Here is a 19,624-nt window from a genome sequence, read left to right as displayed (position 1 = left end):
GTCATGTTTCTGATAAAAATAAAGGTGTTAATGTGATTTATCTATTCTGTATACCTATTTATACCCCGTCGTATAACCATATTTTGATGATATGGGCATATTTCCGCTGATATATGTGGCCCTACAGCAGCATCATACATGTAAAAGGTTATATACGTTTGAGTCTAGTGAAATTTTGCATAGTAAAACCAAGCACAAAAGCCAACATCTTCAAAGTGGATTCAATAACTGTGGCAGCAAACAGTCAAAATAATGTTCATTTATTACACACATTATAATCCAGACCTGAAAACAGAAACAGATCTAATTTGCTTTCTATATATTTAATTTTTCAACAGCACACACAAACACCGGATCAATATACTCTGTGGCCTTTTGGAACTAACATTAACTATAACTAGGATGTTTGTATTTGAACTGTTATTCTTTACATTTCTGTTAGAAATTCCTAATTTTAGTCTCATCCTTCATTTGAATTCTTTTTTGCACACTAGCTTTTTTAGAGCGCACATTGAATGAACATGAGAACTTCTTTGTGATTAAAATAACAACCTGAGGGGACTGTGTGACATAAGTGTAGGTTTGACCATTGAGGAGGTAATTTGTAGTTTATTAGCAGCATTCCAAAGTTTACCAGCAACTCTGTCTCCAGACAGGAAGGGATACATAAAGAACATGTAGATCCACTTTTGTCTGACTGGATGCATCTCAGAATAATGGTGACTGAGCTCCTTCACTCTGCAAGAAGAAATGGATTGTCGAAAAGTTAGTTATGAGACAGCTGCAGTAACAGAAACACACCAGCAGACAGAGACACATACACAGTCTGGTAGGTGGAGCAACTGAAGTTCTTGGTGCTCAGGCAGGTCAGGAACTGTTTGGTGACAGATTTCAGCAGCGGTTTGATCTTCACCTCCAGCCACATCTGGACCAGGGCTTCGTTCTGAAGAGGGTCTGCCTTCCAGTTTAATTCCAGCTCCCCCTGCAGGCTCAGAAATGGAACGCCTCTCACACTGGTTCTCTGATAGCAGTGACAATTTGGTGCAAAAAAATCAAAGAATGGAATGATAATGGTGAATGAATAACAGTACTTTACTGTATGGTATATAACGTGGGTTTAGTCGTTTCACTGAAAAGCTGAGAAACGTGGACAAACTGACATCTAGTCTAGTGGTAATGACACGACAAAAAAGAACAGTATCACAGCACTATCTGGTCAGGCAGGAATTTGTGGCAACATTCTTTCTTTTGTGCGGCAGCTGAAGACATACCATGAAGGTGTACAAATCCATCGTCGCTTCAAGCATTTCTTTCAGCCTGTGCATGTGGTCTGGCCCTGTGTCTGTTGACGGCAGTCCCACACACTGGAGAAAGTGTGAGGTTGTATCTGGCACCTTGGAATTTATGACAAGTGGAAAACTTGAGTAACATGGAAAGAGTGAGAAAAAGAAAATAGACCTGAACTTGTAATTATAACATGCTGTCTTCTAGTCATGAGATACGGTTCTCATAGAGCATCAGGTGATCGGTACTAGTTGTCAGTAAGGGAATTTGTTTCTAATTTTCAAAAAAAGTCAAAAAACAGCAAATGTTGCTGCTCTACATTTATGGTGGAGGCTTAGAGTAAAGCAACTGTTTCCACAACAACATTAATTATTCTATTTCATTAAAATATCTAAGCTCTGGTTTTCAAAGAGAAGTCTTTTAACTTCAGTTTCCAGAATTATTCTTTTTTAAATCACTATTTTCAACCTTTCTCATGATTAGATCCCATAATGACATTAAATTCTCATAAAGACCTTTATTTGCTTTAGTGAATGTAGTGTGCATATGCAGCTCTCTGCTTGCTTAGCTGTTGCTAAAAAATGTTTATTTAGCAGTTTAGGTTTGCCTAGTCCAGGGTCATACCTTAGAGCTGCCCTCTTCTGGCAGATTTATCTGATTTCAGGTTAGAAATAAAACCATGTTAGCTGGACTTGGATTGTATTTGTGAATTTCTAGTTAGTTATGGTGATACTGGCTGATTGGGCCACAAAATGGCAGCAAGTTTAGCTAAATCTGAGCTGACACTTGAAATCTGTAACAGTGGTGTATTTATTGGTGTAATTCATTGCAAATCTGGCCAATTGGCATTTTGAATTACATAATTATTACTTGGCTATTCCTGCTGCAGCAAGGAAAAATGGCTGCTGTACTTAAGGTCTATATAAGATTACAGCAAGTATCTGGCCTGTTTGTAACTTTGCCTCATCATGCTGTCAACCAAAATGTATTCTGAATCAAGAAATGTCTTTCAGTAATAACGCAAATTTATGACGAACAAGTCGCAACAAGATCTTTGACAGTTTTACTGATTCTAAACCTGCAAAACCAGTATTAATGACAAGCACTATTTTTTAGGTTGGTTTTTTTGTCCACACCTTTGAATTGTTCAATGTTTTCACAAACTCAGCTCCGTAGTGATTTAACAACATCTGAAATGATAAATGACTTGTGAACGAAGTGTTGATCGTGTAGGTATGTGCTTTGGCCAGTTTGGCAGCTGTACATTTGAACCCTACCAGGAGCCCCACGACAAAGATGAAACCAAACTGTTAGGCTGACTGTGGCTGAATTTGATTCCTGGATCCCTCTGAAGAACTTTTTACAGATTTTATGGACCAGTTTTTTAGAAAGTTATACTACACGATCCTGACAGTATCACTTAGAAAACTCCTGGTATCTCCTGATTATAGCTTCAAATATACTCCTGTGAAACAATGCCATATCCTGAAGCTGCTCTGCAGACACTAACAAAAGGCTTGACATAATACATCATCTTTGAATAACAAAAGCATAATAAATCCACAATGAATGCTGCTCTACAACTTCATGACTTGTTCAACCTATCATTGCTTGTTTTGTAACCAATCTGAGAAACTGCCTTCAAAGTTCAGATAACATCTGGTTGTGGCTTCTGAAGGGGTTTAGTTATGATCATAAATCTAGATTCATCAACATGTCTGGGACAGACAGAGGTTGTGATTTTTGACAACTTTTGGAATCATTTTGCGTCTATGTGCAGAAATTTGATGCGTCAGCTTCACTCACCGGACCACATGCTTCTGTTGAACATGTTGTATTTCTGTAGAATTCCATTGGTGAGGCAACCAGACGAGCATTTAGAGATAAAACACGTCACAGATCATTGCACTTAAAGCAGTGTGAATGCTTTACAAATGGAAAAGTACATTTTATGCACCACTGGCTCTGTAAAAAAAAAAAAAAAAAAAAACAGTCTGTATTTTTACTGAGATTTTTTAACTTGCTGATCTTACCTTTGTGCATGTGATCCACCTGCTGGGATAAGACAGACAGAGTTCATTGTCAGTGTTGAATAGTAGAAACTTTATTGGAACATTTATACAACATAATGAATTGTTGCCTTCTTACATTACTGTTAAATGTCAAAATAGTGAACTGAAAAAGAAGCTTTGTGACTGATTATGGACAAATGTTTTTGCCCTGAAATGATCCTGATGTAAATATTTGAACTCCTATCAGAGAACAAATATTCTAAATGGGACATAAAAGCCAAGAAATGGTGTTTTTCCACTAGTAAATGTCAGTAATATGTGTCTGTATTTTGGTACTTTTAATAAATCCAGTGAAAAGAGCAAAAGAATAGATTCTTCAAACAAGTAGCATATTGTTTGTGTATCTGAAGTCTCATATATCTTATTCCTCTGTGCCGTAGAAACTACTAAAACACACCAATGAGCCCCACAAGTGCACTAGCGTAAAAAACAGCCGTGTATCAATGTGCAGCTGAAAATAGTCCTCAACAAAAGCACAGCTTATTCTCGTTTGCTCAAAACTACAATGCTCAGCTGTTTTTGGAATTTGCTGAGACTTCATAGAATTCGTTGACAACATATTTGTCTTTTAAACACTGTTGCTGTTCTTGTACAGTTGATTTACTGTCCAGTTAGATCAGTGAAGAGAAGAAGAACCTAAATTGTGGTAATGCGCCTCTCAGCGCTTTCTGACTTCTTTGTCAGGCCCCAAGCTTTTTTATTCTGCCACAGATGTCAGTCAAAGATGCGATGTTTCATCTTTACAAGGGGCTGAGTTACCTCTAACAGCAGTAGTTTTTAGACCAAATTAGTCAAACCTGAGGGAATCGAGCATTTCTTTGAGTGAAGCAATACACATTTTATGCATTGGTGCGTATTTACAGCAGCAGGATGAAGAAATATGTCGCCTTGTGAGGCTAACATCTGGAATGGATTTCTACGGCACAGAAATATATAGCCTCTAGCTGCACAGACAACACTTACAGTCAGCAGCAGGTTCAGTTCATTGTTGGGTTTGTTATTTCAATGATGTTGTTAATAATCAGAAAAAATATAGTGCTACCATACTTTTCCTTTAGCAGGCTGTTGACTCTGTCTTAGATAAAAGAAAACTAAATCTGGTCTTACCAGTGAAGATGCCCTGTAGGTAAACCAGTAGGAATAAGTAGAGTGATCTCATAATGCGACGAGTCTCATGGGATGAGAGGGGTTTATGCTGAAAGTCACTGGGGAGGGAGAAAGCAGGTTACACTCAGTCACTATTCACCAACAAGCATTACTAGCCTCAAGGCTGGAGCAGCAACCTGATCCGGACCATTCTATAAAACTGAAGTCATATAGTTCTCTCGTTAAAATATCATAAAAACATTATACGCCTAATTACGTCAGCAGGTACAGCATGGAATTATTCACAGCCTCTCTAAGTTTGATACATTAGGTGTTATGGAAGCACGTGTTTTTAAAGAAAAAGAAAAAAGGATTTAGCCATATCATTGTTGCCCTCTCATGTCTGAGTGTTTGATGGCAGTCAGGAATCAGGGAGTGGCTTTGAGATTATTTACAATCAGTGGCAAAAAGTGACCTTTAACATGGAGGCAAAACAATGAAGAGACACTAGATGCATGAATGGAAAGAATGGTGAAACTCTACACCATTCACTTCCAAACAATGGGCACAAAGACAACAAGAAAATGGTCTTGCTCAAAAAATACACTTCAAAATATTACCAGAACAAAGAATATACTTTGTTTACTATGATACTTATTACTTCTTCCTGCATATATGGCAGATTTCTGACTGAATTTCTCTAGAACCTGTGTATGTTTTGAGGCAAATAAACTCAAAGGAAAGAGTTTAGGTTTAAAATGAACTAGATCTCACTGTATAGCAGTGATTATCCTACACTTATGGGGTCTATTGTCATAAAGAAAAAGCATGTCATGCAAAGTGAAACCAGATAGCACGCAGATTAATTTCCTTATTTTAAGCGTCTAACTTGGCCGTGAAAAGCTTGTTTGTGTCATATTACAAAGACTTACATTCTTTTTTCAAGGGACAATTCATAAAGGATGCTCTCAGATGGTAGCTATATTAATACAGCACCCACAAACCACACTAAAACAGATGCTGGTTGTTCTTCCTGTACAAACTGGCCATGAAGAGATGCAGAAATCCAGGTTATATGAGCGGTCTGGAGCGTTTAAAGTACCTCATCCCACCTTTAACATCAGGATCGCTCGAAGAATAAATCATTATATTACCCAATAACTCTGTCAACAGGTATATGTTTACCTTGTGAAACCAGCTTTTATGTACAAAAAGACTTTTGTTCCCACAATGTGACCATGACAACAGATTTATGTTCCCACAAGAGGGACTGGCCATCAGGAGCACCGGGACAAAGCAGCTCGTTACTTATCAATTTATGTATTTTCGCTGCCTGTTATACAAAAACAAGAGCCAAAGAGGTGCATTATTGGCCCACTGTGATTATGCTGCACCCATCGTCCTCCTAGGAGATCCAACTCTCAGTAACACATAGTCAATTGCAACTCTGTATGCTTTTTTTTTTTTTTCTAGATTACTTGCTTAGGAAAACTACGCTAGAGTTCCACTAACAGACACAGAGATATGAATAAATCCCTACGTGGCTTGAGCATACGCAGTCATTTTTTTGTGTCATTGAGCCAAAATCCCGTCATAACTTTATGATAATTGTAATTAAAGTGATCCGTAGGAAACTGGACATTACTGGATGAAGACTTGGATTACAGACAGGGCTTTATTACTCATTTAATAAGTAATATTTGGTCATATATTTCTACAAAGTCATGTTTTGATGCACTCATGCTTGCCTTGTTAAAGTGAGCGCATTTATTTATGTCATTAACAGAAACTCAACACTTACTTTATTCATTGCTAATTTAAATCCTCAAAAATACGCTGGCAGTTTTGAAAGGAATCTTTTTTTTCAATAAAATCACCAAAATTACACCATTTCTCAGAGCCAAAAGCTGTGAAAACACAAAGAATCATCAGATTTTCATCTTTTATCAACAGTCTTCAAACTACTCATTTGTGACATGCCATTCCACCAGGAGAATTAACCAGTTATTGTAATATTTCAACAAAACCAGTTTATTCTACAAGTCTTGATTAAAAATTAGCCAGAAGTAAATTGCTCCCTTTAACCAGATTCTGTAAAAAATGAGAAATTCTGCACTCTTCATTTACTACTGTGAAGTCACTTTTGACTTACTGAGACAAAAAGTTCTGGGACATTTTGCCTGAACTGCATGTAGAGTCACTATTTTTCGTAGTATCAGTGACATATGTTGATTCTAGTATTCTCCGTTTTTTTGTAAAATGAATTATAAAAAAAGCAACTGTTGCTTTTTCTTTTATATATATATATATATATATATATATATATATATATATATATATATATATATATATATATATATATATATATATATATATATATATATATATATATAAAGAAAAAACAACAGTTGCTTTTTTATATTCATTTTACAAAAAAACGGAGAATACTAGATCAACATATGTCACTGATACTACGAAAAATAGTGACTCTACATGCAGTTCAGGCAAAATGTCCCAGAACTTTTTGTCTCAGTAAGTCAAAAGTGACTTCACAGTAGTAAATGAAGAGTGCAGAATTTCTCATTTTTTACAGAATCTGGTTAAAGGGAGCAATTTACTTCTGGCTAATTTTTTAATCAAGACTTGTAGAATAAACTGGTTTTGTTGAATATTACAATAACTGGTTAATTCTCCTGGGTGGAATGGCATGTCACAAATGAGTAGTTTGAAGACTGTTGATAAAAGATGAAAATCTGATGATTCTTTGTGTTTTCACAGCTTTTGGCTCTGAGAAATGGTGTAATTTTGGTGATTTTATTGAAAAAAAAGATTCCCTTTCAAAACTGCCAGCGTATTTTTGAGGATTTAAATTAGCAATGAATAAAGTAAGTGTTGAGTTTCTGTTAATGACATAAATAAATGCGCTCACTTTAACAAGCATGATGCATCAAAACATGACTTTGTAGAAATATATGACCAATATTACTTATTAAATGAGTAATAAAGCCCTGTCTGTAATCCAAGTCTTCATCCAGTAATGTCCAGTTTCCTACGGATCACTTTAATTACAATTATCATAAAGTTATGACGGGATTTTGGCTCAATGACACAAAAAAATGACTGCGTATGCTCAAGCCACTAGGGATTTATTCATATCTCTGTGTCTGTTAGTGAACTCTAGCGTAGTTTTCCTAAGCAAGTAATCTAGAAAAAAAAAAAAAAGCATACAGAGTTGCAATTGACTATGTGTTTACTGAGAGTTGGATCTCCTAGGAGGACGATGGGTGCAGCATAATCACAGTGGGCCAATAATGCACCTCTTTGGCTCTTGTTTTTGTATAACAGGCAGCGAAATACATAAATTGATAAGTAACGAGCTGCTTTGTCCCGGGCTCCTGATGGCCAGTCCCTCTTGTGGGAACATAAATCTGTTGTCATGGTCACATTGTGGGAACAAAAGTCTTTTTGTACATAAAAGCTGGTTTCACAAGGTAAACATATACCTGTTGACAGAGTTATTGGGTAATATAATGATTTATTCTTCGAGCGATCCTGATGTTAAAGGTGGATGAGGTACTTTAAACGCTCCAGACCGCTCATATAACCTGGATTTCTGCATCTCTTCATGGCCAGTTTGTACAGGAAGAACAACCAGCATCTGTTTTAGTGTGTTTGTGGGTGCTGTATTAATATAGCTACCATCTGAGAGCATCCTTTATGAATTGTCCCTTGAAAAAGAATGTAAGTCTTTGTAATATGACACAAACAAGCTTTTCACGCCAAGTTAGACCTTAAAATAAGGAAATTAATCTGCGTGCTATCTGGTTTCACTTTGCATGACATGCTTTTTCTTTATGACAATAACCCCATAAGTGTAGGATAATCACTGCTATACAGTGAGATCTAGTTCATTTTAAACCTAAACTCTTTCCTTTGAGTTTATTTGCCTCAAAACATACACAGGTTCTAGAGAAATTCAGTCAGAAATCTGCCATATATGCAGAAGAAGTAATAAGTATCATAGTAAACAAAGTATATTCTTTGTTCTGGTAATATTTTGAAGTGTATTTTTTGAGCAAGACCATTTTCTTGTTGTCTTTGTGCCCATTGTTTGGAAGTGAATGGTGTAGAGTTTCACCATTCTTTCCATTCATGCATCTAGTGTCTCTTCATTGTTTTGCCTCCATGTTAAAGGTCACTTTTTGCCACTGATTGTAAATAATCTCAAAGCCACTCCCTGATTCCTGACTGCCATCAAACACTCAGACATGAGAGGGCAACAATGATATGGCTAAATCCTTTTTTCTTTTCTTTAAAAACACGTGCTTCCATAACACCTAATGTATCAAACTTAGAGAGGCTGTGAATAATTCCATGCTGTACCTGCTGACGTAATTAGGCGTATAATGTTTTTATGATATTTTAACGAGAGAACTATATGACTTCAGTTTATAGAATGGTCCGGATCAGGTTGCTGCTCCAGCCTTGAGGCTAGTAATGCTTGTTGGTGAATAGTGACTGAGTGTAACCTGCTTTCTCCCTCCCCAGTGACTTTCAGCATAAACCCCTCTCATCCCATGAGACTCGTCGCATTATGAGATCACTCTACTTATTCCTACTGGTTTACCTACAGGCATCTTCACTGGTAAGACCAGATTTAGTTTTCTTTTATCTAAGACAGAGTCAACAGCCTGCTAAAGGAAAAGTATGGTAGCACTATATTTTTTCTGATTATTAACAACATCATTGAAATAACAAACCCAACAATGAACTGAACCTGCTGCTGACTGTAAGTGTTGTCTGTGCAGCTAGAGGCTATATATTTCTGTGCCGTAGAAATCCATTCCAGATGTTAGCCTCACAAGGCGACATATTTCTTCATCCTGCTGCTGTAAATACGCACCAATGCATAAAATGTGTATTGCTTCACTCAAAGAAATGCTCGATTCCCTCAGTTTGACTAATTTGGTCTAAAAACTACTGCTGTTAGAGGTAACTCAGCCCTTGTAAAGATGAAACATCGCATCTTTGACTGACATCTGTGGCAGAATAAAAAAGCTTGGGGCCTGACAAAGAAGTCAGAAAGCGCTGAGAGGCGCATTACCACAATTTAGGTTCTTCTTCTCTTCACTGATCTAACTGGACAGTAAATCAACTGTACAAGAACAGCAACAGTGTTTAAAAGACAAATATGTTTGTCAACGAATTCTATGAAGTCTCAGCAAATTCCAAAAACACTGAGCATTGTAGTTTTGAGCAAACGAGAATAAGCTGTGCTTTTGTTGAGGACTATTTTCAGCTGCACATTGATACACGGCTGTTTTTTACGCTAGTGCACTTGTGGGGCTCATTGGTGTGTTTTAGTAGTTTCTACGGCACAGAGGAATAAGATATATGAGACTTCAGATACACAAACAATATGCTACTTGTTTGAAGAATCTATTCTTTTGCTCTTTTCACTGGATTATTAAAAGTACCAAAATACAGACACATATTACTGACATTTACTAGTGGAAAAAACACCATTTCTTGGCTTTTATGTCCCATTTAGAATATTTGTTCTCTGATAGAGTTCAAATATTTACATCAGGATCATTTCAGGGCAAAAACATTTGTCCATAATCAGTCACAAAGCTTCTTTTTCAGTTCACTATTTTGACATTTAACAGTAATGTAAGAAGGCAACAATTCATTATGTTGTATAAATGTTCCAATAAAGTTTCTACTATTCAACACTGACAATGAACTCTGTCTGTCTTATCCCAGCAGGTGGATCACATGCACAAAGGTAAGATCAGCAAGTTAAAAAATCTCAGTAAAAATACAGACTGTTTTTTTTTTTTTTTTTTTACAGAGCCAGTGGTGCATAAAATGTACTTTTCCATTTGTAAAGCATTCACACTGCTTTAAGTGCAATGATCTGTGACGTTTTTATCTCTAAATGCTCGTCTGGTTGCCTCACCAATGGAATTCTACAGAAATACAACATGTTCAACAGAACATGATGGTCCGGTAGGAAGCTGACGCATCAAATTTTCTGCACATAGACGCAAAATGATTCCAAAAGTTGTCAAAAATCACAACCTCTGTCTGTCCCAGACATGTTGATGAATCTAGATTTATGATCATAACTAAACCCCTTCAGAAGCCACAACCAGATGTTATCTGAACTTTGAAGGCAGTTTCTCAGATTGGTTACAAAACAAGCAATGATAGGTTGAACAAGTCATGAAGTTGTAGAGCAGCATTCATTGTGGATTTATTATGCTTTTGTTATTCAAAGATGATGTATTATGTCAAGCCTTTTGTTAGTGTCTGCAGAGCAGCTTCAGGATATGGCATTGTTTCACAGGAGTATATTTGAAGCTATAATCAGGAGATACCAGGAGTTTTCTAAGTGATACTGTCAGGATCGTGTAGTATAACTTTCTAAAAAACTGGTCCATAAAATCTGTAAAAGTTCTTCAGAGGGATCCAGGAATCAAATTCAGCCACAGTCAGCCTAACAGTTTGGTTTCATCTTTGTCGTGGGGCTCCTGGTAGGGTTCAAATGTACAGCTGCCAAACTGGCCAAAGCACATACCTACACGATCAACACTTCGTTCACAAGTCATTTATCATTTCAGATGTTGTTAAATCACTACGGAGCTGAGTTTGTGAAAACATTGAACAATTCAAAGGTGTGGACAAAAAAACCAACCTAAAAAATAGTGCTTGTCATTAATACTGGTTTTGCAGGTTTAGAATCAGTAAAACTGTCAAAGATCTTGTTGCGACTTGTTCGTCATAAATTTGCGTTATTACTGAAAGACATTTCTTGATTCAGAATACATTTTGGTTGACAGCATGATGAGGCAAAGTTACAAACAGGCCAGATACTTGCTGTAATCTTATATAGACCTTAAGTACAGCAGCCATTTTTCCTTGCTGCAGCAGGAATAGCCAAGTAATAATTATGTAATTCAAAATGCCAATTGGCCAGATTTGCAATGAATTACACCAATAAATACACCACTGTTACAGATTTCAAGTGTCAGCTCAGATTTAGCTAAACTTGCTGCCATTTTGTGGCCCAATCAGCCAGTATCACCATAACTAACTAGAAATTCACAAATACAATCCAAGTCCAGCTAACATGGTTTTATTTCTAACCTGAAATCAGATAAATCTGCCAGAAGAGGGCAGCTCTAAGGTATGACCCTGGACTAGGCAAACCTAAACTGCTAAATAAACATTTTTTAGCAACAGCTAAGCAAGCAGAGAGCTGCATATGCACACTACATTCACTAAAGCAAATAAAGGTCTTTATGAGAATTTAATGTCATTATGGGATCTAATCATGAGAAAGGTTGAAAATAGTGATTTAAAAAAGAATAATTCTGGAAACTGAAGTTAAAAGACTTCTCTTTGAAAACCAGAGCTTAGATATTTTAATGAAATAGAATAATTAATGTTGTTGTGGAAACAGTTGCTTTACTCTAAGCCTCCACCATAAATGTAGAGCAGCAACATTTGCTGTTTTTTGACTTTTTTTGAAAATTAGAAACAAATTCCCTTACTGACAACTAGTACCGATCACCTGATGCTCTATGAGAACCGTATCTCATGACTAGAAGACAGCATGTTATAATTACAAGTTCAGGTCTATTTTCTTTTTCTCACTCTTTCCATGTTACTCAAGTTTTCCACTTGTCATAAATTCCAAGGTGCCAGATACAACCTCACACTTTCTCCAGTGTGTGGGACTGCCGTCAACAGACACAGGGCCAGACCACATGCACAGGCTGAAAGAAATGCTTGAAGCGACGATGGATTTGTACACCTTCATGGTATGTCTTCAGCTGCCGCACAAAAGAAAGAATGTTGCCACAAATTCCTGCCTGACCAGATAGTGCTGTGATACTGTTCTTTTTTGTCGTGTCATTACCACTAGACTAGATGTCAGTTTGTCCACGTTTCTCAGCTTTTCAGTGAAACGACTAAACCCACGTTATATACCATACAGTAAAGTACTGTTATTCATTCACCATTATCATTCCATTCTTTGATTTTTTTGCACCAAATTGTCACTGCTATCAGAGAACCAGTGTGAGAGGCGTTCCATTTCTGAGCCTGCAGGGGGAGCTGGAATTAAACTGGAAGGCAGACCCTCTTCAGAACGAAGCCCTGGTCCAGATGTGGCTGGAGGTGAAGATCAAACCGCTGCTGAAATCTGTCACCAAACAGTTCCTGACCTGCCTGAGCACCAAGAACTTCAGTTGCTCCACCTACCAGACTGTGTATGTGTCTCTGTCTGCTGGTGTGTTTCTGTTACTGCAGCTGTCTCATAACTAACTTTTCGACAATCCATTTCTTCTTGCAGAGTGAAGGAGCTCAGTCACCATTATTCTGAGATGCATCCAGTCAGACAAAAGTGGATCTACATGTTCTTTATGTATCCCTTCCTGTCTGGAGACAGAGTTGCTGGTAAACTTTGGAATGCTGCTAATAAACTACAAATTACCTCCTCAATGGTCAAACCTACACTTATGTCACACAGTCCCCTCAGGTTGTTATTTTAATCACAAAGAAGTTCTCATGTTCATTCAATGTGCGCTCTAAAAAAGCTAGTGTGCAAAAAAGAATTCAAATGAAGGATGAGACTAAAATTAGGAATTTCTAACAGAAATGTAAAGAATAACAGTTCAAATACAAACATCCTAGTTATAGTTAATGTTAGTTCCAAAAGGCCACAGAGTATATTGATCCGGTGTTTGTGTGTGCTGTTGAAAAATTAAATATATAGAAAGCAAATTAGATCTGTTTCTGTTTTCAGGTCTGGATTATAATGTGTGTAATAAATGAACATTATTTTGACTGTTTGCTGCCACAGTTATTGAATCCACTTTGAAGATGTTGGCTTTTGTGCTTGGTTTTACTATGCAAAATTTCACTAGACTCAAACGTATATAACCTTTTACATGTATGATGCTGCTGTAGGGCCACATATATCAGCGGAAATATGCCCATATCATCAAAATATGGTTATACGACGGGGTATAAATAGTATACAGAATAGATAAATCACATTAACACCTTTATTTTTATCAGAAACATGACTTTGACATATAGAAGGAAAAAAAGACATTAACGTCCTCATTAAAAATTTGCTTTGTGCAAAATTTTGATGAATAATACAGTAAATGTGTAAGAAAGGTATTTTTAAAAAATATGTTTTGAGCCAACAAATACAGGTGCACACTTTTGCTTTGATGCCCTTTAAAACAGGAACATTTTTGACAGTCCAGCATCACAATGAACCATTTGTTCTTTAGCCTATACTTTACTGAAATCTGTTTTCAAATTTGTGACATATTCTGTTAACAAACTAATGCATTTTTGGTACCTTGTTTGACATTCTACGGTTTATTTATGTTAAAATCTACTGTATATGATATAATTTATGTAATGCACATGTATAGAGTTCACTCGGTGTTTGTGATCTCTGTACAGGTTGTGTGAATCCAAGTGAGAGCAGTGAGGAGTGGCTGATGAAGAATTTGGTTCATTCAGAGCCATGGCTCGAATGAAGGACTTTCAACACTCAACATGGTCTTCAGTGGAGTGAGTTAAACCCTCTCTTCTCTAAGATTTACAACAACAGACCTTTTATGGTACGTGATGTACAGAGACACTTTACAGAACTTTTAAAGTTGTAGCAAATGAAGGCAAAGTTTTATTTTTTGTTTTTACGCTTAAGTCCATGACAGCTTTCACATTAAACACATCATTGCTTTTTCTACAATGCTGCCTCTTGATCTGACTCGCCTGTTCTTGTTCCATTACTCCTTGTCATTTTTTCTGCCACAGTTGAAGGTTCTTCACCTGTTGTCCCCAGAACAAAAGGCTGAGCTGCTTATGAGGCCTGAGGTCGCAGGTTTAGACAACGGCACCTTATCCCTGGTCTTCCACAGTTTGATGACAGGGGGCTCTGCCCTCCACCCACCGCTGGTCCTGGATGGGGCCACAGTGGGACAACTACTGGATGGAACCAGAACTGGACGACTCCTGGATGGAACCAGAACTGGACGACTCCTGGATGGAACCAGAACTGGACGACTCCTGGATGGGATCAGAACTGGACGACTCCTGGATGGGATCAGAACTGGACGACTCCTGGATGGAACCAGAACTGGACGACTCCTGGATGGGATCAGAACTGGACGACTCCTGGATGGAACCAGAACTGGACGACTCCTGGATGGAACCAGAACTGGACGACTCCTGGATGGGATCAGAACTGGACGACTCCTGGATGGAACCAGAACTGGACGACTCCTGGATGGAATCAGAACTGGACGACTCCTGGATGGAATCAGAACTGGACGACTCCTGGATGGGCTACAACTATACGAGCCCCAGATACCCAACTATCTCACCCTCCTATCCTCCAGAACCTACATATAAACCATACCCACCATCTCCACAGCATGCCCTGAAAGAGGTACTGTAGTAGGGTGTATTTAAGTACTTAAATAACCAGCTGTAAAGTCACCTATCAAATGTTTTACAATTCAGAAAGACTATGATGAATTACTTCAGGTTACATGATGTACTCTTAAAATAATTTTCAAGTTTCACCAAAAGCACCAGATACAGTATGTTCATCGAGTGGACACAATTACAAATGGAAGCGTCAATACATACATTTGCTAACATGTTTATTAACTTAATATGACAATACTATGCCAGTTGGTTTGTGTAGGATTTATAGTTCTTATTTTAAGTTTATTCAGCATAGAAACATAAGTTCCTTTGTTGCCCTAACGATGGGAATTAACTTCACTCTGGTAATGATTTAGCTCAAGACCATCTTATGAGTTGGAAAATTCTAAAACTAGCTGTTAAATGAACCGAACTTGAAAAAAGAAGTTCAATAAACTTAAGATATTAAGTTGAATCAAGTAGTCACCTGGGCAGTAAGTTGAGACAGATTTACTTTCCTTTTACATTTTCTAAATTTAAAGAGTTAAGTCAATGGGTGTATGGACTGAATTCAACACTGACTAAACTGACAAAGAGATAAAGCAAGTTTCCACCATGTCTGTTTTCTCAAACTACAAAAAACAAGAGTCTCTGGGAGTTTTAACTCTCTAACAGTGCGTCCCAGCCAGGAAGTCTACATAAATGCTTGTTTTGTTTCTTATAAACTTAATCTGTTGAGTTGGATGAACTTTCAGCTGTTCATTCATTCAATTCTTTTTAGTAATAATAGCTCAAGTTATAAGGACACTTTTTCAGTTCTGAAGTGGTCTGAAAATCCAAAATACAGAACCCACCACACAAACATTTGAAGACCAATTTACTAGAAATTAGCTAAACTTTTGTGGATTAAGTAAACAAGAATTTCCAATCTTGAAAATGTAAGAAGTTCCAATTCCTATCTAAAATTGTTGCATCCAATTTCAGACAACCTCTCCTCTTTTCTCACAGGTTGCAGAGGGATTTATGATGGCTTTCAAACCTATATCGAGCTTCGTTCATGACTTTGTGGCCTTCACTGAAGAGGTACACGCACTCATGCACACGTTGCCACGCTACATAAACTCAGATGTGGGCCACAGTAAGGCTGCCAATTAAAATGACTCTATACCCTTGCGTTTTTCCAGAGGGATGTGTCAGAAATAAGAAGCACTACTTTGACTCAGTTTCTGCTCAACTGGACTCTGGCTGAACTGGCAGACATGTATCGGCCACCAAACAAAACTGCACTTCCAGAGATACCAAAGTTTGACGTAACGAATGTGGAGGACTGGTACCGACAAGTTGTGATGCCACTGTTGTGCGGAGGTTCTTGCCTGATGACTCAATGCTGATGCATGAAAACATCACGCTCGCTTTTCACAAAGTGTTGTAAGTCAAGTTAAAAATGAACCACTTTTATCAGACTTTCTTATCCAGAGGTATTAAGTTTCTTCTTTGGGGCCTGTATTTTCAAAATAGGCTTTCCTAAAGTATAACTATTTTTGATTGTTTCTAAGACATGATACTTGTCAACTTGGAAATAATGCAGATATTGAGAGGTGATATATACTGGTATTTAAAAAAAAATCTTCATGTTAGAGTTAGTGTTAATGTTGCTTAATGTCTGCCGTTTGCTTGTATGTTTCCAGTATATCTTTATAGGACAAAAAGTTTAGTATTAGTGTTAGTTGGTGGACCAGTTTACTTTATCTGTTGTATATAAAATTGGCTTTTGTTTTTGTGCAGCTACTTGGATCATGGTAAGGGCAACGAATCCTCTGAAATCCAGGATGTCTGTAGCATCACCCTTGATAAGAACCCTTGCGCGGTGAGGCTTCACTTTATTTTTTTTCGCTGTTGTATTTTTAATAAACCAAGTTTGATTTTTGAGGCTACATTTTAAGCCTTTATGACCTTTTCTGTTATAAATCCATCTCGAAAAGCTGACAGTCCTTTGTCACCTTCTGAACCTATTTTGTTTTCACGATACCAGCTGACTGATACAGTGAAAAATGTGGCCCATGTTTTGCACTGCGCTGCTCGCACCAACCTGACAATGAATGAGGAGACGGTTATGAGGCTGATAGAAGAGCTGACCAAGCGCCTGAATTCACTGATCAGAGAGTTGGCCACAGCAGTGAGTATCTGAAACACGCTTAACTGTCAGACATCTACATTGTGACTTGATTTGAATTCCATTTGCAGGCTCGTTCCAACAAACCAAATCAGTGCTTCCTTTCTCTTGCTGTCATTTAGAACTTCACGGAGGTGGCGCACGACTTTCATCAGATCTTTCGTGAGCCAGATCTCCGTCTCTGACCCAGGAACACCTAGAGGACCCGGACTTCATCAAGCTCTGGTTCAAAGTCAAACTACTGCCCCACCTGCCCGACATTCACCCAGACCTCCTCTCCTGCCTCAGCACCAAGAACTTCTCCTGCCCTGTTTACCAAACATGTGAGTCCACAGGTTTGACAAGAATCCTCTGTTTTTTGCAGAGGTATGTGTAGCACTTAATTAGATGTGGGCCAAATGCAAAGCTAGGTAGATAACTAGGTTCTGGAGGAGTTTGTTAAGAAAGTGAAATATTTGCAATTTATAACAGCAGGCAGACTTATTGCAATTTAACACACAACAACAACAACTGTTAAACAGCACAACATAAAAGTTTAGAAAACCCCAAAAACAAAATAGAGTAAAGAAAATAAACAGTAAAATAAAAGAGAATGTCCTGAATGTCTCTCTTGGAGATTTCCTTGGTTTGTGTCCTTCCTTGTGTCACTTTTCCATTAATGTTTTCTCTCTTTACCTCACCCGGGTAGGATAAATGTGTGTAATTCTGATTGTTTCTATCTGGAAATCCTGGAAACAACAGAGTTGATTCTTCCAACGACGGTTGAAACAGCTGGCCACACTGCCTCAAACGTTCCTCTCCAGAAGTTCTCGCTGGGCCTGGCTCGCCATCGCGTTCAGTAGAAACTTAATCCAAGTATCTAATCCAGTCAAACAAAACAGTCTGCACATACAGTACAGAACAATCAGTATAAATCATCACAAAGTGCTTCTATTCTACATCAAAATGAATAAATTAGATCTCATCAAATTCCAAAATCCATGTTCTTAGCTGTTCTTACACTGTTTTTAATCCTATGGTGTTTGAGGCCTTTCAGTGCACTTTTAAGAGCATTCCACTCAAAAAAATACATTATTCTGCAATGTTAGATTCACAGAAGAATCCTCATATCATATTTAACATGAAATAACCCATTTCTCATGGATTGAAATTATTTTAACTTTCAAAGCAACATTAAACCAACAATAGTTTTTTTAACATACACTTATCATGAATTTTATTTATTTATTACATGTATATATATATATATATTATATATATATATATATAATATATATATATATATATATATATATATATAAATTATAAATAAATAAATAAAATTCATGATAAGTGTATGTTAAAACAACTATTGTTGGTTTAATGTTGCTTTGAAAGTTAAAATAATTCAATCCATGAGAAATGGGTTATTTCATGTTAAATATGATATGAGGATCTTCTGTGAATCTAACATTGCAGAATAATGTATTTTTTTGAGTGGAATGCTCTTAAAAGTGCACTGAAAGGCCTCAAACACCATAGGATTAAAAACAGTGTAAGAACAGCTAAGAACATGGATTTTGGAATTTGATGAGATCTAATTTATTCATTTTGATGTAGAATAGAAGCACTTTGTGATGATTTATACTGATTGTTCTGTACTGTATGTGCAGACTGTTTTGTTTGACTGGATTAGATACTTGGATTAAGTTTCTACTGAACGCGATGGCGAGCCAGGCCCAGCGAGAACTTCTGGAGAGGAACGTTTGAGGCAGTGTGGCCAGCTGTTTCAACCGTCGTTGGAAGAATCAACTCTGTTGTTTCCAAGGATTTCCAGATAAGAAACAATCAGAATTACACACATTTATCCTACCCGGGTAGAGGTAAAGAGAGAAAACATTAATGGAAAAGTGACACAAGGAAGGACACAAACCAAGGAAATCTCCAAGAGAGACATTCAGGACATTCTTTTTTTTACTGTTTATTTTCTTTACTCTATTTTGTTTTTTGGGGTTTAAAAACAACATTCATGATGTTTTTAAGAAGTGGTTGTGATAGCTAGTGTGTTTCTATGTGTGTCAGTGGGGTAGGGGTGTAGAATTGGATATTTTTTAGCCCCAGTTTAAAACAAGATTTGTGTGTGCGCGGAAACATACATGTGTACACAGATATTTTATTATTACAAAAAGTTTAATGAGCTCTTTAAAGAGGAAATGCTTTCTTTGTTATGTGATTTAGGTTGAACAAAAACAACAAAGTGCATTTTATAGTTTTTTGCACATTGTGTGATGATGTAAGGCCTTTATTTATGATGGTTAGACAATAATAAAACCGTGAGCTGTGTATAAAGACGCCTACATTTGTTGTTTTTTATATAATATTGTCTTCGATAAAAAGTTCTGTTCTTGTTTTACAAATATTTTTCTTTAACAAGCAAGTACACAACAGTCATGCTCATGAACTCCCTTTCAACATCCTATTGAGTCTTTATTTCTTTATCATGTATTGCAACATAGATCGTTGACTTAGAATAAATAGCTGGCTAAAGTTTAAGTGTTTGCTCAGG

The 19,624-nt window shown here is 37.1% G+C and overlaps 1 protein-coding gene across 2 annotated transcripts in view; it reads right to left on the bottom strand.

Moving 5' to 3' along the window:
• The window catches only part of LOC111588137 (uncharacterized), a 56,805-nt gene that overhangs the window by 35,574 nt on the left and 1,607 nt on the right, over positions 1-19,624 (bottom strand). The window contains exons 2-7 of one of the 2 annotated variants that reach the window (XM_023298312.3): positions 4,464-4,561; positions 3,318-3,339; positions 3,091-3,124; positions 1,272-1,394; positions 822-1,021; positions 635-738 (exon numbers count right to left, since the gene is read on the bottom strand). In XM_023298312.3, the coding sequence (XP_023154080.2) occupies positions 635-738; positions 822-1,021; positions 1,272-1,394; positions 3,091-3,124; positions 3,318-3,339; positions 4,464-4,515 (535 nt within the window). In that variant the 5' untranslated portion in view covers positions 4,516-4,561. The remainder of the gene's footprint in view (positions 1-634; positions 739-821; positions 1,022-1,271; positions 1,395-3,090; positions 3,125-3,317; positions 3,340-4,463; positions 4,562-19,624) is intronic. The other variant, XM_023298313.3, reaches the window with a different exon arrangement.

This window comes from Amphiprion ocellaris, chromosome 4 (genome assembly GCF_022539595.1).
Source record: "Amphiprion ocellaris isolate individual 3 ecotype Okinawa chromosome 4, ASM2253959v1, whole genome shotgun sequence".
Lineage (NCBI taxonomy): Eukaryota > Metazoa > Chordata > Actinopteri > Pomacentridae > Amphiprion > Amphiprion ocellaris.
The sequence above is the reverse complement of the archived record's forward strand: the minus strand, read 5'-3'. Positions and strand labels throughout refer to the sequence as shown.